Source organism: Aptenodytes forsteri, unplaced genomic scaffold (genome assembly GCF_000699145.1).
Source record: "Aptenodytes forsteri isolate BGI_AS27 unplaced genomic scaffold, ASM69914v1 Scaffold96, whole genome shotgun sequence".
NCBI classification, from domain to species: Eukaryota; Metazoa; Chordata; class Aves; order Sphenisciformes; family Spheniscidae; genus Aptenodytes; species Aptenodytes forsteri.
The window spans coordinates 8,241,182-8,264,935 of NW_008795029.1; the positions used below are offsets into that span (position 1 = coordinate 8,241,182).

General features: G+C 43.4%; 1 protein-coding gene across 1 annotated transcript; it reads left to right on the forward strand.

The window, feature by feature from the left end:
- Positions 1 to 1,794: 1,794 nt before the first annotated feature.
- LONRF2 (LON peptidase N-terminal domain and ring finger 2) lies at positions 1,795 to 21,205 on the forward strand. Its single transcript, XM_019471229.1, has 11 exons — positions 1,795 to 1,903; positions 5,268 to 5,390; positions 6,417 to 6,578; positions 7,043 to 7,268; positions 9,242 to 9,338; positions 9,705 to 9,819; positions 10,514 to 10,635; positions 11,414 to 11,572; positions 14,645 to 14,807; positions 16,777 to 16,926; positions 17,309 to 21,205. Exons 1-11 carry the CDS (start codon positions 1,835 to 1,837, stop codon positions 17,465 to 17,467), a joined length of 1,545 nt encoding a protein of 514 aa, XP_019326774.1. The 5' UTR covers positions 1,795 to 1,834; the 3' UTR covers positions 17,468 to 21,205.
- The last annotated feature ends 2,549 nt before the right edge of the window (positions 21,206 to 23,754 follow it).

A 23,754-nucleotide genomic window follows, 5' to 3' on the forward strand; every position in this document is an offset into this window, starting at 1 on the left:
TGGTTCTCTGTGCAACCATGCGGACCTGCTTTGCTGCACGAGCGCTAGTGTCAGCTCAAGGGAGGGGGGGAGGTGGAAGGGGGATGTAGTCTTGGGCCATCCCTCCTGGTAGGTGCTTGAACTTAATGAGCAGTGGCACCTGCAGCAGTTACAAGCTTATTCTGTGTGTCCATGCACACTTGGGTGTTTGCCCAGGCTTTGTATGGGCAATGTGCTCTTACTGAGGACGTGTTTAGGATGCTCATGCCGAACTGAGATGCAAACAGTGAAGCCAAAGCAGGCTGGAGAGAGCAGGAGAGGTACAGAGACAAGAGCCCTGCGTAGGGATGTACAGGAGGTGACACTTGCAGGAAAAGTCTTGAGAGAGCTAGCTTGGAGGTGAAGTTTAAAATTTGTAGAAATGAGGCAGTACTGTCTCTCGGCACACCTTGGAACCTTTTTAAAGTTTAATCCCAGTTACGACAGTTTTAACCAGCTCACGTTTGGGTAAGGGTTACTGCACTTAGCTGCCACCATCCGGCAGCCAGCTTCCAGCCCTGCGGAGGCCTTGCCTGGCACGCAAAGGACAAGAGTGACCAAGAGCAAATCGTACCTAAGTCTCATCTCTTAAGATGAGATAACTGCTTTGGTGGACAAAGGGAAGAGCATTGTTTGGGGCTTAGCGTTTTTTTGCAAGGCTGCTGATGCAGCCTGCCACAGCATCCTCCTGGCCAAGCTGGGGAGGTAGAGGTGGGATGGGTGGAGAACTGGCTGGACCTTCAGGGGCATGGGGTGGTGGTTAATGGCTTGAGGGCTGCTGGGCAGATGGCTACCAGTGGCATTGCTCAGGTGTTGGTAATGGGGCTGACACAGTTCAACACCTTATTAACAACCTCCATAAGCAGGCAGAGCGCACTGTCAGCAAGTTTGTCCGTGACACCAAAATGGCAGAGGAGGAAGCGATTGATGTGCTGGAGGGCAGGGCTGCCATTTAGACCAACAACCTGGGGCATGGGCTGACCAGTCTTGCCTGCTTCAGCAAAGGCAAGTACGCCTGGGACAGAATAACCCCATGCAACAGGATGGGCTGGGCTAGACAGCAGCACTATAGAAAAGACCGGGAGGTCCTGGTGGACAAGCTGAACATGGATCAGCCAAAGTTTTTCAGTGGTTCTATGAATTTTTTGTTGGCGCTAGGTTTCCATCTTAAGATGTGTTATAGAGACCTTAGGAAAGGACAGAATAATAATGCTTGAGATGTTCATAATCCATGCAAACTGAACGGTTCGTGAATGTGTGGGTACTGAGGCAATGTGTGTGATCATGAGAGGTTTGCCTGCCCTGAGGAAGCGCAAGGTACCCGGGTGGCAAGTGGATATGAAATGTGAAGGCCGCATGCATTTTTCTTAATGAGTGGCTTACAGGAATGTTTTAGCCAAAGTTCTGCGTTCGTGATTTCTTTCAAGCAAAGCCACACTGGGGGGAGAAACACTTGGGGCTTTCTTCTTTTTGCTTTTTTAAGTGTCCTGTAAGCAAGGTGAGGGAAAGAGCAGGTGGCATCCTGTACGTGAATGTGAAATCTGTCCTGCTAGATAAAACGCAGAGGTTGCTTCCAGGCTGAGAGGAATATATTTTGGGAAGAAAAGAAGGAAGGAATTGCCTTTTTTCCATTACAGGAGAGTATAAATGTAACCGTTGTGCAGTAGTGCTTTTTAGGTTACTCTGGCTGGAAATTAGGTTACTGTATTTAACACGTACTAGTGCTTCTTTTAATGGAGTTCCTTGTAACCTTTTTTGTTTTCCAGCTCCTTGCAAGTGTTCACTAATAGCACAGCGAGCAGAACTCTGTACGTCAATGAAAAACTACCAGCAAGCTCTTCACGACGCGGATGTCCTCTGCCGAAACAAACCCCACTGGCCTGCGGTACGATGCTTGCGTGTCATAAAGACCAAAATGAAAACTGTTTGTTCTCGGGGCTTCTCTCTGTGGTGGGGACAGCGCTGCTGAGGGCATTGTTGGAGGAACATCGTGGCATTATCAGGGCTGGAAATGTCTACCAAAAGCTAAATTCTTCATAGGACAAGTCTTGGGAAGGTCCTTAGTATGTCTCCAGCCAGTGGGATTTCAGCGGTGGGCAGCTGGTGATGTGGTTTTGTTTGTGCTGGTGCCCATCGATCTGTTGGGGTTAGTGCTGCAGTTTGGCAGCAGAATCTGGTCTGTAAGGATCCGGCAGCCCGGGATTGCCATGCAGTTCCCCCTGGGATGGTGTGTCCCAGGCAGTGGGTGCAGTTCCCTCTGGGATGGTGTGTCCCAGGCAGTGGGTGGTTTTGACGGTCTGTTGGCCAATGTGTCTTTCTGAGGAGCACCCCAGACTGTGTTTTTCAGGATTTTATTTTTTTTCCCCTCCTTTAATACTAAGAGTTCATATCTGTGATTCCTACCTGTGTCATGGTGATTCATAGAGGGGGTTGGGATTTTTTTTTTCATAATGAGAGGAGGTGCTACAAGGAGCACTGGTTCGTGGGCAGTCTGAAGCAAGCATCAGAAATGATGTTATGAGAGAGAAATGGAAGAAGCAGGTGGTGCCCATTGTTACCACCAGTTGCCTGAGGCTAGACGGGGTGTCTGACAGCTCGCTCCACCTAGGATTACACCTCCAGTCAGTCCCTCACCCATCAGTAGCAAAACTGCAGCACAGGTTTGACCAGATAAAGCCCCTGGGTGCTACCTGGAGAGAGGGTGGCACGGGGAACTGGGGAAGGTTTTTAGGCAGACCTTGACTTCCCTGCAAAGACTAAGGAGGTGTAGCATGAACCCCTCGGCCGCCTGCCTCAGCACGGGGGTCTGCAGCTAGCTCTCCATTTCCAGCTGGGGAAGACATGGGGCGAGCAGAGAGGTGCTGTCTGAAGCATCTAGCTTCTGACAAGTTAGATACTTGTCTCTGAAGGCTATCTGTCTTGTCACCCATTAAAACCTTTCTTATTTGAAGGCAGTTCATAATCTTCTCGCTGCCTTCAATTTGCCTTTCTATCTAGGATCATTTCTCATCAAGTCAGGAACCCATCTCGGGTGGTTTTGGCTGGGTTTCTGTGCAGAGGGAGAAGGATGAATTATGCCCGTTCAAATGTTTTCTTGAAGTGTCTTCTCTGTTTGCCTCGAATCCATGGAAATGTGATGCGTGTCAGTCATAGGCGGATAAAGATTGTGTTGATCACATCTCTGAAGAATGCTAATTGAAAATGAAATTTGTCATTACGGCATAAGGAGCAGTGTCACAGATGCATTTCACTTGTGTTTGCGTGTGTGTGTGAGAACTTCCACGTAAGCTGTGCTGATCCAGAATCCATGTTCTCCAGGAATTCTGGGCATCTGCTTTGTTTTGTATCTTGCGGCATCTTATCCAGTGGCAGAGATTAGCTCAAACATGCACTGTGTAGTTTAAAAAATAAATAAATAAATAAAAATTGACCATAAAACTAAACTCATTCTGGGAGTAGCTCCTGGGAGGCAAGTGTTCACCTACCAGTACCTTTTGGCTTATTGATAACTGAAATCTAATGGTTCGCTGAGTTACTGGTGAAGCTCTTGGGTCCACTGTAGTCATTAGAGCAATAAACAAGTTGGTTTCTTTTGAGCTGCTATGAAAACCAGGTCCTTGGACTATCTGAGGCAGGGAGAAGTTTCTGGTTGTACTTTTATGTGGTGGATAGAAACAGATGCGATCCTGCCTGCTGCACAAGGTCCTGCCTGGACCTTACCCTTCAATCCGATGCTTGTCAGGGATGTGTGAAAATGGAAAAGGGAAGGTGGCAGTGGTAGTCTCTGAAGTGCAGGGGCCTCTAGTCCCTGAGCCTAACTTCTGGTGTTGGATCTTTGGGTATTTGATCCGTAGACAGTCCAGCTCGGTCTTCCCTTGCAGCTTGGTTAAGGAAACTGCTCTTGTGGCCCCAAAGGACGAGGCCAAACAACCTTGTAGCCTGTCCAGTGCAGTGGAGTAATCTTGACAGCGATGTCAGGCATGTTAGGACCTCTCTAAAAAGGTCTTTTAGAGGCTGTGCAAGTGTCAAGATAAGAAGGTCAGGGTCAGGCCTCACAGTACCTCTCTTCTTACTGCATTCAGGAGAAGAAAAATGTATCTCACCTTGAGAGACAGCTGTGTACTGAAACTCCTTGTTCAGGTCACTGAATGACATACATTAATTAACCTGTCCTACACAGTACCTGTAACTTGCTTTTGGTACGAGCCCCCTTCTTCCTGACAGTAGAAAGGTAAAGATCTTAATGGGCCTCAGCTTGAAGGGCTATATTGAAAGAGTGAGGAAGGTACCTCCTCAGGAAGATTGTGTGATACCGGATCTTTTGGCATTAGTATGAAGCAGATACACTTCTCTATTCTTATCTAACCAGTCTCTTAGACTAGTGAAATTTTACTTTCAGCACAGCTTAGAGATATTCATGTGCATCAGAGGTGGACTTCCAGAGCACACTTCTGTCTAATAAGCAAGAGGCAAATGTTTAAATGCATACTTAGTTTATTTTCATCATTAAGGAAGTAATTTCCATAGTCAGATTTGAACTTGAAATTGATATCCGTGGGGAAATTCAGAGGTGAGGCATTCCTCTTTTGCTACTAGTAACAAGTGAAGTAGGACTTGTCCCCAAGCTGACTACGCTACCTGTTGGCCATGGATGTGTTACTCTAGGACGTGGGAGAGGTAGGATGGGCTAAAAGGTTTCAAGTTAAACATTGGTAAGTTGCCCTAAATTCATAATGCTGTTGGTCTTCTCTAGCCAAATAGAACAGGTGAAAAATCATCTTTGTCCTGGTAAGACACCCAGGAGAAGTGAGTGTCCTGAACCTAAAATCTCTTGCTCCCTCAGCTGCCACCTCCAGCCTGCCCGTGCCACTGTCTTTCCCACGCCGCTTCATTACTGTTAAGCTTGCCCTGGTATGTGAAACTGTTCTCTGGGGTATCAAGCCCTGTGGGCTATGTAGTAGTCTCAGTCCCTGGGGAGAAAAATATCCCTCCTCATTCTGCATCAGGTTCCCCCTGAGGAAAGGAACGGTGTCTTTGGCAGGGGGTGATGCAGCAGTGAGTTCCTGGGGGATCTTCTTTCAGCAAAAGGGACTGACTTTCCTTCAGTTGTGTGGATCAAAGAGGTTGTTACCAAAAAGCGTCTTATTCTTCGCTTGCAGAATGGCATGAACTTCCAAGTTTGCTTGCTGGATTCTTGCTGCCACTTCAGAAATGATCTCTAGATTTGTATGTTTCCTTTGTGTGAACAGGGCCATTATGTGAAAGCAAAAGCTCTTTCTGGATTGGAAAGGACTGAGGAAGCACTGAAGGAGTTTCTCTATTGTGTTGCCTTAAATCCTGAATGGAGCTCAATGAAGAAAGAAGCCCAAAAGGTATGAAATGTATTTACTGGCTGCTTCTTGGCCATCACGCTGCTCTTACTCCTGTAGCTAGGTAAAATTTTTGTTATTTCAAGTGACAGTAAACAGCCAAAGGATAATTTGATTCAGTAGATTCTCCAATAAACCTTATTAGCCTTATGCTGTGCGAGGCGCCTCTTGGGTTTGGTTGATGTCTCAACCAGAGGGATTGTATATTTGTGGATTCCACTGCAAATCTGTAGGTCTGGCCGCTGCCATTTGTAGATTACACTTGCAGTATGTTGGCCAGATTTGAGTACACCTGGATTTCGTAGGCTCGAGGCTGCTAATTTTAGTGCCCATCAGAAACCCACTTCTAAGTGGAAAGTGGCAGAGGGTCGAGAAGGGGAAGCTGTGTGCTGCCCTGTCCTGGAAAAATCCTGCAGTCTCTGTAGCAGTTTGTATAACTTCCCATAAGGGACCCACTTACTGCTAACCAACCATTGTCAGGTTCTCTGTCACCATCCGTACAGTCAGCTTTTTATAAAAAGAAATGGGTATTCGGCAAGGCGCTTGGTGGGGACTGGTGAGAGGGGGAACAGGCTCTACACAGCTTTTAGCTAGAGGTGAAATCTGCTTGGGGATAGAGGAGATGGGTGCAGAGCATGAGGAGAACTGGAACACATCTCTGTCAGCCGGTTTTGATAGGAGAGCATGGTCTGAAGACTTCGGGAGGCAGGGGTCTGAGGGTCAAAGTGGAGAGGGGTGGAGGCAGGAGAAGGATGCAACAGACTGCCACCTGGGTGCTCCTGCGGAGCAGAGGCTTTCAGGGAGGGAGGTGTACACCCGAAGAGCACCTTGGGATGTGTCTGTGGTTGCGGTGGGGACTGGCATTCAAGTTTCCTGTGGGCATTGGGGAACGCAGGATGTACTGGTTGTTGCAAGCTTCTTGGCATCCAGAAGCTGTGAAGCTTGTGTATCTGTGTTCATACAAACATAAATATCTGTGTTGTAATTACTATTACTTTTTCTTTTTTTCTTTTCTCTCTAATTGACTAGATAATGTGTGAGATGTTTTTCCCAGCCTTTGAAAATGTGCATGATAGTCTAACAGCGCCTTTCTCTAGTCGAACATCCCATACAAGATTGAAACCTGCATTTCTGAGTAGCATAAACACACAGTCAGCTGTAGAAGATAGCTCTATTGCTGGGTCCTCAAAGGTAAAGTAAAAAGCATTCAACACAAAAATACCAAAAGTAACACAAGGATCTGTCTGGTCTGTGTGACATTGTCTTTGTCTGCACTAACTTTCATGGTAAGCCTGTTTTCTCCATTGCTGTTGGATCTCTTGTTGGGATGTACTTCCTCAGAAAACTAAGAGAATGAAACTCTTTCTTCAGAAAACAATGTGGTGCCTTCACGTGGGGGTTGATGATATTTGTGGGGTTTTTTCCGCCTCTGTGCTTTTTATGCGCTCAGGAACATAATTTCTAGAGACGGGAGCTGTAGGGAGAGAAGTGTCCCTATTTCATGCAACTGGAGAGTGGCGGCCTTTGATACAGACCTTTCTCCCTTGCTAAGCTCATTGTAGGGACAGTGATCTATTACTGATGTATATAACTAAAAGGAAAGAAACAAAGCAAAATTGTCTCGTGCTGTATATAACTGTTCTTAATTTTTTTAGGATACTGTGTTCAGGTTAACAAAAACCCCGTCCCAAGAATCCGATGTATTTAGAAGTACTGATTCTCCTGTTTCCCATCATGTTCTGGATCTCTATTTTGAAGACAACAAGAAGTCTTTGGGAGCTATTCTCTCCAGTTTACCTGGGGTTGGCTTAAAAAGAAAGCTGTCCAGTGATATGAGGGATTTACAAAGCTTGGATGTCCCCAATAAGATTCCTAAAAAAGGTTTGTATTGTGGCTTAGAAAGGGGATTTCTTTTGCACATACTTAAAGATGATAAACTACTTTTTTCCTCCTTCCTTTTTATAGGTGTCAGTGAAACATTCCCTACAGGGACTGGAATAATGTTTTGTTGTCTGGTGTGTCTGTTTCTGCTGTAACAGCCTATTTACCTTACTCCAGAACAGTTTCAATTCTTTCAATGAACACTGTGTTTTTCTTTGTCAAATGGGCCGTTTCCAGTTTAGTCTTTGCTGGTGCCGTTTCCATTTTTTAGGTCTCAGAGGTGTAGCTGAACTTCATTGTCTTTCTATATGAAGGAAAGATACAGTAAGCCTGGAAACTAATCTTGAACTGGCACCAGAAACAGTCACATGCAACTTTACATGAAATTTTCCAAGCAAACAAAGAAGCCTTTTGAAGGGTAATAAGCCCCCCCAGTTTTCTGTCACTTGATAGCTGTGCTTACAATTGGTATGCTTCTCAAGCTTCTAACAAAGACCTCTAAAGTGTTTTTAGTACCCTGGGATAAAAATGCTGAAGGCAATATATTGCATTGAGTAGTGAAATAATTGGTTAAAAGGGGCTTTTAAAATGCTGCTATATTAGTGTGCATTTTTTCCCTTAAAAGAAAAAAAAAAACCCAAATCTGACTCTGCCTTGAAATATTAAAGTCTTCAAGTGCTGCTGTCTGTCTGCCACCTCTGCAAATGATCAATGTATGGCCAGTTTCTGATCACGTTGCTGTGAAGGGAAAAACCCTGTACTTGCCTCTAAACTGCAGACTCAGTAAATAGATTGTGAAATCTGACCCGCCTGTATCTTCACAGCGAAGGCCAGAGATCGCGTTTTACCCATAACCATTAATTTCTGGTCTGTGCTAGATCCCGATGCCATGTTACTATTTGCAGAATTAACACAGTTAGGTTCTGGCTATTACTAAATGCTAACATGCGAGATGTAGGTTAACGATAACGCTGTTTTTCTTTGTAGGCCACACAACACCGGTGCCCTCTCCCCTGTCCTGTCTGTGCTCAAGATAAACCAGATGCTGAGCATAAGTTATCCTTTAACAAAACATCCTAGTGTTTTAACTTAATGTAAAAAGCTGAGGTTGTTTTTTTTTTTAAATGGTCAAGAATTTAGGACGTGGAGGCAGCATTCGTGGCTCTGTTGCAACTCATCACTGAGCAACAAAGGTCCAGATTGTAAAAGAAGTTGCAGAATCTGCTTGTGTAAATGTCATCAGAAGCTCGAGCTGGTAGCTCTTGAGCTTAAATGCTGCTGCTGTGAAGTTCGAAGCCCATACCCTTTAAGTGTGTTTAACTACAGGGATACGTACCACCCCCAAAAAACCAGGGTGGGCAGAATTTTAAGTGAAGTGTTTTGTCTCCATGTTTGCAGAGTGCTGAGCTAGTGAAATCGGTATTAGCTAATGCAGCTCTAGTAGTCCTTAAACTTTAAGCTGTCTGAAACATGGGATTTCCACAGCAGCCTAGTCCAGAAGAACATAAGCTTTTTTCATACTTGTAAGAAAAATTACCCCTGCTGAGAAATCTATAATAAAAACTGATGAAATAGTTTGACTGTGTGTAAACAAATTAAATTCTGGACTTAATGTACTTTAAAACATCTGGCCTGGCTGATGTGGGAGTGGTGATGGTGGTGGGAAAGCAATAACAGAGTATTTTTAAAAACTAGACTTTAAAAAAAAAAAACCAACCAACCATTTTTGGAGAAGCAAATCATGGGTATTCAGCTCTAAAGTGCTTTCTCTGGCCGTAGACGACATCCTCTGCTCTCCGTAAGATTTCCTGCCAGAAAGTCTAAAACTTAGATGGAAAATATGTTTGTTTGGAACAATACTTCAAAAAAGAAAAGAGATAAATTAGGTTCTCTATGGAAAAACAACTTAAACAGCATCTGAAATTGCAGTAATACTTAAACATTTTACTATAATCATCTTCTTACCTACTTAGATGCAGACGTTTTACCTGAAAACACCGGCGTCACTTCAAGTGAAATACCAACAACTCTGGTGGATGCATCGGACTTTGAGTGTTCCCTCTGCATGAGGTACGACTGCATTGACCTGGGATTAAGATCGGAAAGCCTTTCTAGCTTCTGAAAAAAGTTTTCATGGTGTCAGAAGGGAAACCTGCCAGAGAAGGTCTAAATTATTACTCTGTTCCTTCTTCCTGAACCTTGCATCTGGTGAATCTTTACAGATGTGGTTTTCTCCATTATGCATGGTTTTCTCCGTTGTTTACCACTTCTAAAAATGAAAGCCTTTTTTACACCCTTAGATAACTCTCACCTGTGATTTATACAAAAGCAGGAAAGGAAGAGGTGGCTGGACCTAGTCACTCCTTTCCACAGTTTGGGAATCTGCATTGTTTTTGTTGGCAGCTTAGCTTTTTTGTTCTGTGTTTTCATGTTCAGGTTGTTCTACGAACCCGTTACCACTCCCTGTGGACACACCTTTTGCCTCAAATGCCTTGAGCGTTGCCTTGACCATAATCCGCATTGCCCACTCTGCAAAGAAAAACTGTCAGAAGTAAGTACGTCCTTGCCCTAATTAACAAAAAAAAATACAAAGCTGTGTTCTTCTGAAAGCAAGTATGTGGGGATTTTCTGTGCTCTACTCGCAGACCAGAACACCACAGTAGTACCCGCAGCATCAAGCTGTGCACAGACCTTATTTTCTCCGGAATATATTTTGTTATTCCTTGGAAGACACGTGTGGTTTGCTGGTGCTGAAAGGAATTGAGGATTCCGGTGTCACGTCAGGCTCATGCCTGGGGAGTCCCAACCAGAGCCCTATTCCCACCACCTCTCCAGTCTGTAGCTCTATCTGTGGTGAACGAGGAATGGTAGCTTCTTGGCCAAAACTTCTGCTCCAGCAGACATAACGTGTCTCATACGTGGAGTACTTCTTGGGGAGCAGTAACCTGGCAGCTCTAGGTGAAAATAATACATGTATCTTCCACAAAAGCGAGGAGGGACTGCCTTTTCTTGGTGGTAATACAACTTCTGCCAAAAAAAGGGCACGGGGTTATAGTTAAATGGGCACTGGAGTGAACCTTGTATCCTAAAGTGGAAGTTTTGATACCTGAAGGCTGGAAAGGAGGAGGAATAAGTACAATCCTGAACTAACATGCTGTTTGGCCTTAGGAAAGGGGATGGGTTGGGAGGAGGAGATGTTACCTGACTTCTCGTTATCAGACTTAGGAGTTGACTCTTCCTTGCAGTTTCTGGCAAGCAGAACTTACAAGAAGACTGTCCTTACAGAAGAACTGATAGTCCGTTACTTGCCAGAGGAATTATCTGAAAGGAAGAAAGTTTATGAGGAAGAAATGAAGGAACTGTCAAAGTAAGCTCTCATTTTACTACTGACAGCTGTTACAAAACTGTATTTTTTAATCTAAATTACTTGAAAAGCTTCATTTGCTTATGGAAATGCACAAAATGAATGAATTTGTAAATGAACCTGCCAGATAAACAAGAAACGATATGCTTGGATGGTAGAGAGGCACAACGATGTTCTTAAAGATAATTGCTTTTTCTTCTGAAACAATATAATAGCTTTAAAAGTTATAATGGGGGTTTTCTGGGAGTAGAAGTCCAATTATAAATGGGTTATACTGCAGGTCGGGAGAAGTTCAAGGATTCAGTGTTGTCAGTGGCTTGTGGATCTCATGCTACAACTCAGCTAAAAAGAAAAATAAAACATAAAATTACGCCTGAAAAAATAATATAAGGATTAGTGGGCTTCTTCAAAATTAAAGGGCTTTACTGTGCTTGGGAATTCTATACCACCTTGCTTTGAATGTGGTCAGTTCTTAGGTACTATATTACTATAAAAAGTTATCACCAAAATCTTACTACTTGTATTTAAGTATTGGTATACACACATTTGGGAAATTGGTTATTATTTCCTGACTTTTCCTCTATGAAAGTAGGTTAGAGGGATTGTTTCTTTAATGTACTAACGGAAAGATTCCTGAAATATGCTTGTCTTGTAAAAATGACAAACTTTGACCAGAAGCATGTTTACAAAGGATGAGTCTAAAGAAACCACTGGACTCAGTTTATGCCAAATATAGCAGTACCCAGAGAAAAGTTGACTTTTTTAAACAATTTTCTTACAGTTTGAATAAAGATGTTCCCATCTTCGTATGTACCATGGCCTTCCCTACCATCCCTTGCCCACTCCATGTCTTTGAACCTCGTTATCGTCTAATGATAAGAAGATGCATGGAAACTGGTACCAAGCAGTTTGGCATGTGCTTAGCTGACGAATTAAAAGGGTAAGGAGATGAGCTGAGAATGTCCTGTTGTTGCAGAGGCTGTTGTGACGCTAATGGAGTACTACAGCGCAGTATACTGGTCTCCCCAAACCACTTCTGTTCCTTCCAGTCCTGTATGAACCAATACGGAAGTGGCTGGCTTTTTAGTTTCGTATATTAAACATTCCTTTTGACACAAAGATGTAATTTTTATTGCTCCCCTGTTGGATGGATAGCAAGAATACAACTCATCCTGCTACTACAGGCTTCAAAAATAGCACTTAATTGTCTGTGTGGTTGGAAAGCTTTCTAGCCTGTTTGTTCTAGTGAAAGCTGACTGTCTGGATGAGGTTGCTCCTCTGTCTGCTCGGTTTTAAAAAACAAAAAAATAACATTTAAAAAAAAAATCCAAACCTTGCATAGTCTTCCTGCATAGGTGGTATCATTTGAATGAGACAAAGTATACCCTTGGCTGAGAAGCCTGTTCTGCTGCTGAACGTTGAATTTTGATGTTTGTCTTTACTGCTGTGTTGCAATGTCTAAACTATCTGCAGTGAGTGGGTTGCATTGTCTTTCTATATGATCTTACCTTCAGTTCATTTTTGTGAATTCTGACACTGGTGTGTTTCCAGCTCCTTATGCGGAGACTGAATACTAATCATTAGATGGAAACCTTCAGGTTTTTAAGTCCTTTACAGATGATAGTTTTTTGGGTGAAGGGTACAAGAAGATGCTCATGGGGGAAAAAAATGAGGTGGCCTTAAGAAAGGTCTACCTTACGAGATGTAATAGATAGTTGCTGACTTCAGAAGATACGTTGGAGTGATGCAGACTGTAGAATGGATGACCAGTGTGGGAATTTTTAAGAACGCATTAGACAGGCATCCTCAGGAGCAGTATTTTTGTAGGCGATCGTCACTGGAGCTGAGAGGAGGGCACTCATACTGGGACTTGGCAGCCTTTACTTGTCCAGTTCAGGGTTTTTGTTTTGTTTTTTTTTTTCTCCCAGACTGGACAGTAAGGTGGCAGTAAGAACACAAGAGATGCTACAGCTTCCAGTCAGCTCTGGCTGTGCTTCATGCCATTTGGCATGCTGTCGGTGCTGCGCTCAATGGAGTTCAGGCTCCAACGGCAGCTGATGCTCCGCAGTCCCTTCCAGGCCTGTTAGCAATTTTCTGGAAGCAAATACTTGTAAGAGTGAGGACAAAATGACCCTAGGACATCAGTGGTAACTCCCCTTACATCTGTGAAGGCTTGTGGAAGAGCCAAACTTATTTGCAGTCAGGTCTAATACAGAGGGCCAAGGGGTTACGATCCCCAAAACACAAGAATTGATTTATTAAATAGTGTCATAAAGGGTATTTTAAAATGCAGCCAGTATGGTTAGATTTTATGTCCTGTCTGTTTCGAGTTACTGAAATAATTAAACTTCAAGCATGGTAACTTCTACTTAAACCAAACACTGATGTGCAGGGAAGCCTTCATCTGTAGACACCTGGCAGGCTGTTGAAGCTTCTTACACAAGCAAAGTTGTTCTTTGTTTATTCAAAATTGCAAAATCAACTGGGAATAGAAAAAGTGGAGAAACTTGTTTTGCCTCATCTGCTAAGACATGGATATGGAAGGCTTGAGATTCATACCTCCCTTGAAAAACACAGTGACAAGACATGTTCAATTCATCACCTTGCTCTCTTTTATTTCTTCACTTTAAATTAAAACTGGGAGAAGAATTGTTTATAAACTTCTAATGTGTCAGTACATTTTATACCCATCTCTAGGTGCTTTCTTGTCTCTCTTCGATTAAAGTCACTTTCTATCCAAAAGTAACTTCTCAAAGAATGACAAAACCCCCCCCCATCACATATATTAATTTCTAAACTTGGTATGAATGTCACTAAAATCCTTAATTTAAAAAATTGTTATGTAGCTGTTTAAGTAGTGTTTAGTTTAATATTGCTATAATAAACTTGCTTGTAATCCCATTGTAGAGCACCAGGATTTAGCTGTGTGCAGCTGTGCTCTTCTTGCTCTTCCTCAGTTTGTTTTGTACAATGGCCGGGATAGAATGGTTGTTCACAGCGGTCAGCTCCCCCCCACCCCCCCAACAATAATTTCTGGTGGAATAGAAACAGGACTCATTTCCCCCCAGTGTCGCTGTTTCTTCATCACTCTGATGTAAGAAACGGCCAAGCCCTTGTTAAAACAAGCGTTTCCCTGGTGAAACATTTATCAGACCTTGCAGGGATTTGGTGTCTTGAGATGAGACTAGATACAATGCGTTCTCCTGGTGAGCAGTAGGCTGAGGTACAGAGCTGCAAATGCTGGTAGATGAACGCATCATGGTGAAGAGTCATTGTGCAATCAGCCTCCCTAGTGAACTCACTACTGCACAAATGTAGAGTAGGTAAGCCCGATAACGTTAAGTAAAAATGTGTTGCATGCTTGTTTCCAGGATGTGATTAAACCCTGTACCTACTTTGAATATAATGGATATAGATGTGCTTTTGTAAAGGTTTTTTCGTTGTGGCTTTTTTTGGGGGGGGGGGGGGGGGGGTGCGGGGGGAAGCGGGGCCCCAGCCACACCTGGCAGCCCTCGCTCCTCTTAAAGGATACATATGCAAGAAAAATCTTGCTATATAGAAGCCTTTTCCTTCTAAAGCCTGTAATCCTCTGCTTGCACCTCGGAGCAGGGGGGTAGCCCTCCCAGCCCTACGTTTGTTCCTCAGTTTCTGGACTTCCTTGTGGTATCTTTACCCATCTTGTTTTCTTTGCAAACCAGGTGAATTTGCCACCAGCAGCTGGCAACTCCCAGCATGAAACATGCTCCACTTAGTTTCCTGTCCCTTCCCAACCCTTCCCCCCCCGACCCCACCCCGGCAAATATTTACACTCCAAAAATGCTGCTGCCCTGGACCTCTGAGGGAAGGCAGAAAGGGTGGGGGTTGTGTGGCTTATGTGAATAAGCAGAAATGTATTGTCACCAAAGCAGGATCCTCTTTCAAATAAAAAGTGGTGACTTAGGCCCAGTATTTGTCCTGATGTGTATAAACACTTGTTGATGACTTCCACTTTTATGCCCTTCTGTCATTTCAGATTTGCAGATCATGGCTGTATATTAGAGATCAGGGACGTAAAGTTTTTTCCTGATGGGCGCTCAGTTGTTGATACAGTTGGTGTCCGTCGTTTTAGGGTCTTAAGCCATGGCCAGCGAGATGGATATAACACAGCAAACATCGAGTATCTTGAAGATAAAAAGGTGATCTATGGTGCAAAGTTATTCATACCCATGTATTGCTGGATTCACTTAAATAGCCTTTCCTTGTTGCATTTCAAGCTAGCTGTGCCTTATTTTTAAACCAATATCATTATAAATACTAAAGCTCTATTTTGAAAACCATGGAACAAACTTTGTCTCTTCCTTCCCTTTCTTCCTTTCTGCCCTTACAATTATCTCTGCTTGAAGTGTTGCACTCCCTTCGTGGATCTCAAAGTAGCTTCTGAGACTCAGGTGCTGAGGTCTGTCATGATGTGTAGGTGAGGTCAGGGTAATGTTTTAAAACCGGTACGGGCTTGAAACCCTTCTAAGAACACGTGCCCCTGTTGTTAGAGAACTGGCTATTCTCTTCTTACACTGAACAGACAGTTGGCAGACTTCATATGACCTCCAAGCTCTGGTTTACAGAACAGGTCCTCAAACAAATGTGGGAGTCCGCTCTTAAAATGAGATCTTAGTGACATGTAGTTAACCATGCCTATACAAGCATCCGTCAGAGCTGGCTGAGAGCAGAGAAATGCAGAGAGGCAAGTAGTTTTTAAAAACAAGTCCTCTTATAAAACCTGTGTCAGGTGAGGTGCTTGTGATGGGTGTTGGCCAAAGGGTGGATTTTTGGTCATGCTTAATGATGACTTCCTGGATCATCTTTAGAGCATGTCTATAAAACCCTGATCCCTCTTACCACTCAGTTTAGTAGTAATCTCATGCCAATTGATGAAGTCCAGTCATAATAGCTCTTCAGCGCGCTCTCACAGTTGAAGTGCAAGTCTGTAAAGTCTTAGTAGGGCTTTTCTAACCTGTGCAGGATGATGCAGTTGTTTGACAGGGCAGGAAAGGCAGATCACATGGAGGTGCCTCCCCCTGCGAAAGGTCGGAGTAGGTAGCCTGCTCAGAGTGAGGGCTCTGCCGTATTTAAATCCGCAGTGAGGGTGGTGGAACACAGGTGTCCAGGCATTGTTTGTAGATGATGCCGGAGAACCACCTCTTCATAATTAGGGTGAGATTTACCTTGTCTCACTTGAGAGGCTGACGTCTGTGTTCAGCACCCTACATTCATGTTATATCTGATGGTGAGAAATCTCAATCCAAAGCTATTTTATCTGCTCTGTCTTAGATACCTGCCTTGAGATGAGATTAATTGCCCTCTAGAGCTGTTTCTTCTCAACTGTGAAGGGCATCCAGAGCAGCTAGCTCAGATGTGCATCTGAGTAGCACAGGTGAATCACACCATTGGTGTGTACAGTTTACGGGGGGGGGGGGAAAAAAAAACCCCAAACCAAAAAAAACCAAAAAAACAAATCGCCAATTTGTAGTGGGTTTTGCTTATGCTTTTTTCTTTTCCCTAATGGCTAACAGTCAGGCCTGTGCAACTAAAGCACTCTTTGTTTCAGTGAGAGTCTTTTTTTATGGCCATTCCTGGTGTTGAGAAAGCATCCGCTTTCCCTGCTTCCTGCCTGCTCAGGTGTCCACCCTCCTCCTCCTCTTTGGCTGTCCTACCACGGCCTTAACACTTCTATAAAATACTGCTGATCTCTAAATGCCGTAGACCCCCTGCCTCTGTGCTTGGTGGCAGTAGTGTTTCTTTTGTTTTGCCAGATGATACAACAATGTTCAGAGGTCCTTCTGTGACAGGGAGTCGAGGTTGTGGGCTTGATATGATTAATATGATGTCCTGGGATTAAGAGAGCAGATTCATCTGTTGTGCCATAGGAATGGATATTAACAAGGGAGTAACTGCTCCAAGAAATGTCACTTCAGAACACCTAGGGGAGGGTAAAAAGACTCCAGCATCACAGGTTTGAAATCTGAGACTTGGGTATCGTTTGCTTAGATAATGACATTTGAACAGCTGTAGTCACTGCATTATTTTGCTTCGCTTGCTTCTGGGGAAGCATATGGACTCCACGGTATCAAACCTGTTTTGTTCCATCTCCCTTCTTTTAACAATAAGGTTGAAGGACCGGAATATGAAGAACTTGTCCGCCTTCATGACTCGGTTTATGATCAAGCCGTTGCCTGGTTTACTTCTCTTAAAGACAATATGAAAGTGCAAATTCTCAATCATTTTGGGTCCATGCCAGGAAAAGAGCCAGAGCCACAGGTAATAAAACCTTCCTACTTACGCATCCTTATTCTATATGTAGTTTTTACACAAAACTATTTTCTGACAGGTGTTTGCTGTGGTTTTCTGCATTCTAAGCTCTTCTTATTTACCCAGTTTTGGTCTATTAGCGTGAAGCATGGAAAACAATTAATCAATGGAAAACAGTATATCAATGTAAGCTGATACCTGAAGAGATCAGTCTTAATGGCGCATATAGACAAGGAGAGCACCTGAAATCAAGTGTTTAGTTGTTGCTTCAACTGTTTGTTTTATGGTGACTTTCTTAGCAAATAGAAGTAGAAGTTGGGAAGGAAGGTGGTGTTCTTCATGGGACAGTGCCAGTGAATACACGATTGCATGTCTTTCCATCCTTTTGCAGAGCAACCCCAGTGGTCCTGCCTGGTACTGGTGGCTCTTGGCAGTGTTGCCTCTGGAAAACAGAGCTCAGCTGGCTATATTGGCTATGACCTCCCTTAAAGATCGTCTTATCGCCATCAGACGTGTATTGATATTTGTGACTCGCAAAAGACCCAGATAACATGGACTTCAGTTGTGAGCAGGCACCGAAAACATCTCACAACAGGTGGTTCTGGGGGAGGGCAAAGGGGGAAGGGTTGTTGTTTTTGGGGTTTTTTTTAAAGATTCCTTCAAAAAGGAACAGCCCTCTCTGACTGCGTCCAGCATCCATCGATTGCGTCGGTTTGTTATCCTGGGTATTCACCAAACCTTGCACTCTCTCCTGTTGTCCTGGTGAAATCTGAGCCTCTACAAAGCTGTGCTACAGTTAGAGCATAGCTGATAGATGTGGATAATTGCTTCAAAGTACTACGATAGCGTTGATGTTTCTAGCCTGCAAGAGAGTTAAGTACTAGAGTAGCACCATTGGCCTGCATGTGATTTGGATTTCCACTTGGTAGGAAGAGGAAACTGGACAGTGGATTGAAGAGGTGTTTCCTAGACTTTCTCGAAGGTAGTGAACAGAAGAGGAGTTACGCTGCCCGGCAGAAGTATGCATGAAGACTATAACCAACAGTACGCTCTGTTAGTGACTTGGTGGGCAGTCTGTCATACACCCACATCTCTCTCTTTTCAGCAAATAGCAGTCTGTGAGGAAAAAAAAAGATTAAGCCGTTTGTGGTCAAGGCATCTGAGGATGTTTATCTGAAAGAATAATAGCTACTGAATAAGTACACTATTTAGTAGCCTTAGGTAATCCCTCATGTTGTGATTTATGTGTTGTAGCAGGTTGAGTATGTACAAAATGTTTGGAAAGGTGTACTTTGATTTATTTGAAAAGAAAAATCAAAGTAATCCTAGCTGGTCTTATCGCTAAATTCAAATCAAACCGGCTCCCTAAAGCATGATAAACTCTGCTGTGAAATAATGATTTCACCCCAAGTACGAGGAAGGATGCTGCAGTTTGCTCTGAATGCCTGTTCTGCACGTGGGACCGGCGAGGATGAAACGCGGGGAGGTTTCCATCTTCCTCCTACCTGCAGTGTAATGCCAACCTCCCGTTACGTTGGAGTGATCTCTACTGAACATGTTTCAAACCGAAAGTATTGTAGTTTAGTACCAGTTGCTGTATGTGATGGAAATCAGTCCACAGTAACACCGTGAAAGGAGGCACAAACAGAACCTATAAAGGCAAGTCTCAATGCAAGCTTAAGTCAGGTGTTAACCTTCATTTGTCTTTTTGATTATTTTATGTATTGTTTTGTTAATATCTAACTTTGATAGCTATTAAATCGATCGCTTGTCAGTCAAATGATCAACGTTTGCTCAGCTGCCAATGAAAAAACTAACAGTGTTACCAATTCAATTGGCATAGTTTCCTATAAGTAGAACCGATACTACCAACAGGAAAAAAAAAAAAGCTGACTTGAATCTCCATGCGCTGCAAGCATAGCAAGACCAAGGTAAAGACTTGTTCATGTGCAGAAGTCTAATAAGAAGAAATGGCTGTTTACCTAAATGGTCAAAGTGCCTGGTTTCTTTTTTAGTTCTTTTGTCCTTATTTGTCAATGAAGATGTATTTAAACTTTTTTTTTTTCAATTTGCACATGAGTTCTGGAAGAAGACTGCATTAAAATGCAGTGATTAAGATATATTACCTGCTCTCTTTGGGTATTGTAGTCATAACCTCTGTGGTCTGGGAAACAAAAATACAGAGTTTTTTTCCTTTCAGCAAATGGCTACCACAAATGGTTTCTGTAACATACCCTGAATGTACTGTAACTGCCTCTACCTTGAACACGCCTTTTCTATTTAAATAGTTTGTAAGTATATTCTCTGAATTGTGAAGTGCATAACTTAAAACCAATGATGTCATAACCTCTACAGTAGCCTTCTGCAAGTTCTGCTACCATCACCAAAATACTCAAAATTCAAGTTGAATGCATTTCCTCCAGGATTTGAAGATGATGAAGAGGAAGTATAAAAGAATTGTTCTATATATGGGGGAGGAAATGTCAGAAGTCAGTAGGTCTTCAGCCCACTGTCAGCTGAGCTACTGAAGGGTAGTTTCGCAAACTAATTCTCAGACCAGAAGATGGACTGTATTCGATCTCGCAATCCTTTCTGTTCAGCTTCCTGTTCTTCCCATCCCTTTCCATGCTGTGTATTTCTTAGACTCACTCATCTTGCTCCTTCGTGTGTCTGGCCTAGTTCTGAGTATTACTAGTTTAGCTGCAAGGGGACACTGATGGTATTTGTATATTGCTGGTCCTTGATCTTACATGTGCTTGATTTTTACATATAGGAGTGCGTTTAAGGAAAAAAAAAAAAATCAAGGTGCTAGTTAGTGTCTTCTTGGCTTTGCCTCAGTAACTAATGTGAATATTCTTTGCAAAAGTGATTTTTCAAGATATCTACTTTTGAGGTACTTCTGAGAGGAAACCCTATGGAACAAGAGAGGTGGTTTACTGGTGTTCTGTAATGTGTAAAGACACATTTTACATGGAAAGTGACATTACTGTGTTCGTGAAGGCCTGCATAATTAATGGAATGCTAGTTATCGAAGAGAAAGCTGAATTGTAGAGGGATTTTTTTTTTAGTCAAGGTTTAAAGCGGTTTGTGAATATTTCAGTGACTGATGTTTTGGATAAATGATAACATAGGAATTGTCTGTGTATGGATGCAAATAATCATATTAGCAGCCCAAAGCTGACATTTCTTCCAAAACATTGAATGCTGATCAAATAACAAAGCTTTAATAAATAAATAAATAAATAAAAAATCACCACTGCCCTGTGGTACTTGCCTTCTAAGGGAAAGTACCAATTTCATTGTTACCAAATTATCTCTGCCATATAATCTCTACAGCATCCAGTAGTACCTCATGGGAAAAGCTAGCTATCTCATTTTCCTCTAGAGGAGATGTCCGCGTTACGGCTGATCGACGCTTAGGTGTAACTTGTCACCAAGGTACATGTGGAAGCATTGGAGCTGAGCTCCTGGAAGAGATAGACAGGATCTGTTGCCTTTCTAGCTCATGACACTTTTCTTGCTTGCTGTCCAAGCAAGGATGCTGGGATATATGATGAGTCTTTTCACTGTGGTGAATGTGGCCCTTCTTTATACATCGTAAAGAGGCCAAAAAAAAAAAAATCCCTCTACCTCTACATCTGTTGTTCACCTGTAAAGCTTCAAGCTACAAAATTATATCTATTTTAACCTTTTTTTGTCTTTCAGAAGCATACTAATTGTTTGCCACTGAGGCCTTTTATCTACTGTATTTTAATATGTTCACTTGATAGTCATCGAGATCTCTTTGTACTTCTAACCTGTAGATCTTGTCATGTTTCTTACTGCTCCTTTTTCCTTGTTCTCCAGTCCACTTTTAAATTGATAAATAGAAAGCTGTACACTCTTTATTCCTATTACATTTTACACTAGTGGAACTGGTATTTTGGTAGCGCCTTAATTTTGCAGTTGTGAAATGATTGTATCAACTCTTATCTGGGGCTTCTGACCAGATTTAAACGAGTATGTTTAATGTAGATAAACTTGAAACCATTTTTTACTGTTTTAAAGCTAGTTATGAAACGGAGTGTGTACATATGTATAAATATAAATTATTAATCTGCCCCTTTTTGTATCTAGTAAATACAGGAGAAGGTCATGTTCTAACCACATTTGGCACTTCTTGTTGCATAAGCAAAGCCAAAACTTTTTTTAAAAATTGCAATGTTCATTTCATGTATATTTGCAATATTCATGGGAAATGTATTTAATTTATGTGATATTTGGAATAAAACAGACTGAATTTATAAGAGCGTGAGTTTATGGGAAAGCTTTATTGCTCTGTGAGGGCTAAGAGCTGGAGCCATGGTAAATATGGTCTGGACAGAAACAAGCCGCTGATGTGCTGCTGTCAGAAGGGGCACGATAGTTTGATTTCCCTGACAGGAGCCCAAGGGATGAGAAAGGGCCCTGTCAGGTTTTAAGAAGCAAGTGGCATCCCAGAAGCAGCGGTTAGATGTTGCAGTTCATAAGTTACATGGCAAAGATTTTAGCCCTGGTGTGGGAAAAGTGGGGGAGGCTGCAGAGGACGCAGCACGGTGGGGTTTGCTGGGGACGCAGGGCAGCCTGAGGCGCTGCATGTGAATGGGAGGGGTGGATTTTAAGGGGAGCAGGAGGCCTCCAAAATGGGAGGGAGGTAAGGAGCCCTCAGCAGAGGTCTTCACTTTTAAATGTCGCTTACATTTTATTCTCTCAAACATCTGCTGCTGCTCTTTTTGTGTGACAGCCACATTGGAGCCCTGCCCCTGCGAGGACCTGGATTTTGAAGACAGAAGCTGGACCAGAAGCTGGTCCTGGGGGCCTCACCATAGACCAAGTTAAACAGCTCTGGTCCCTTTTCCTCTACCCAGCGTACTCCAGAGGCAGAGCTGAAACTTCTCAAGTTGTACTCCTGGTGTCCATGCAGGCTTGAGGATGGTATACTGCAAGTGCCCAAGAGCATAATTTTCTTTAACCATAACAGCCAAAGGGAAACACCTCCGTGCAGCTCCTTTAATCCGTTTGTGTTCACCACAGCATGAAACCCTCCCACCCTCAGTTCAGCTCATGGAGCCCATGGGAGACCTACCGCTCATTGTGGCTGTGTTCCTTCTTGTCATTCTCAACCCCTTCTTGTCACGAGCCCTTGTTCTTCTCTTGCAAATCTGCTGGTTTTCTTTTCAAGGGAGAAAAGATATAAAAGGTAAGAAATGAACCAAACATCCACGAAAGCTGTGCTGGCCGGTGGCTCCAGTTGTCAGTTTTTTTGGCCAAAGCTGCAGTCGGAGAGTAGGTTCAGGCAGCAGGACCCCTCATGTCCTGTCAGAGCAGATCTGACAGGGAAAGGAAGACACTTTTAAAGCAGAAGGAGGGAGGAATATATAGTGTGATATATCATGAGAGGAAAGATACCTAACTTTGAGCCTAGGCTCAGCCCTGCCCTGGAGCAAATAGCCTCGTGTTTTCTGCTGGTGGCTGAGGCACCTCACAGTGCTTGCTGGCTGCCCTTGTTGGCTAACAGAACATGGTTTCTAGCAGATGGACTTGCTGTGGTTAAGTAGTCACGGTATCAGAAAATGCCTACGTGCTCCGTGCCAGCTTCATTTTCTTTTATCTGAAATTATTTGGCTTGGACAGAAGGAGGCAAGATCATCCATTGCCTGAATGGAAGTCCACGTAGCAAGGGCCCTTGCCTAGCACCAATGTGACTTCCCCATTCCCTCTCTGTGAATGTTTTGCAGGGTTCCGGTAAGACCTGTCCCCATGAGGCTGCATGGAGATCTGAACCTGCCACCAACACATCTTTTAGCAGTTCCAGTTAAACCACTAGTGATGTTCTGTGTTACAGAGAACAGGTCCTATATCAAGACGTGTAACAAGGCTGTCAAGGTAAGGTTGGTTGCTACAACTCGGGTACATGCCACCAGAGCCCAAGCTGCATCGGGGGCTTTGCTAAAGGGTGACTCCGTTTCTAACACCTTCAGGCAGCTGCCTGGAGCCCTGCCTGTACTTTCAGCAAACACTGTGCTGGAGCATCTGGATGATGCTGTTCTCTACAGGCACATCAACAGGTGCTTCTTCATGTGGAGCACTCTGAAATCAACTTCTATTTAAGTAAATCTGTGAGGTCCTGTGTGGAAGTAGGACACAAAGGATGTAGACCCAAAGCTCAATTGCCAATGGAGACTGAGGTTCAAATAGAGGTATTCAAAGAAAACAAAAGTTACTTACCCAGAACCAGAAGTCACTGAGTATGTATGCCACGTGCGTTTCCATCCCGGCCTCCTCCCCCTCCTCTTGGTTCTTTGTTTCCTTGGTCTCTGCTGGAAGTGGACTGCAGGAGGGCATGTGAGGGAGCACCCGAATCTCAAGCACCGCGCTTTGCGGTGGGACCAGAGTAATTCCAGAGCAATGGCTAATACCGAAGTATCCAGCTTGGTTTGCTTAAGATGCACCATCCCCAAAGCTTAAGCGTATGTGTGGGAAAAACTGTTTGGAAGACATGAAGTTACTTTAGAGTAAGTTTTTATTCTCTTTTACTCACTGTTGATACAAATTAGCTCTCTGCCCCCTCTCTCCTGACACCAGGTTTAACTACAAAGCTCAGGATTAAGCACATTCGATCCCAGCGGCAGAGTAAAGCCTCCATAAGAAGTGGACGATGTTCCAGGTGGCTTAATGCCCTTTCTCAACACTGACTAGTACCAGACACTTGAAAAGTACAAGAAATGCTTGGATGGGAAAACCAAAAAGAATCTGGCAAGATATGTCTCCCAAATCCCTCAGTTTGAGGCTTCTATATGTCCTGGAAAGCTTTTACTT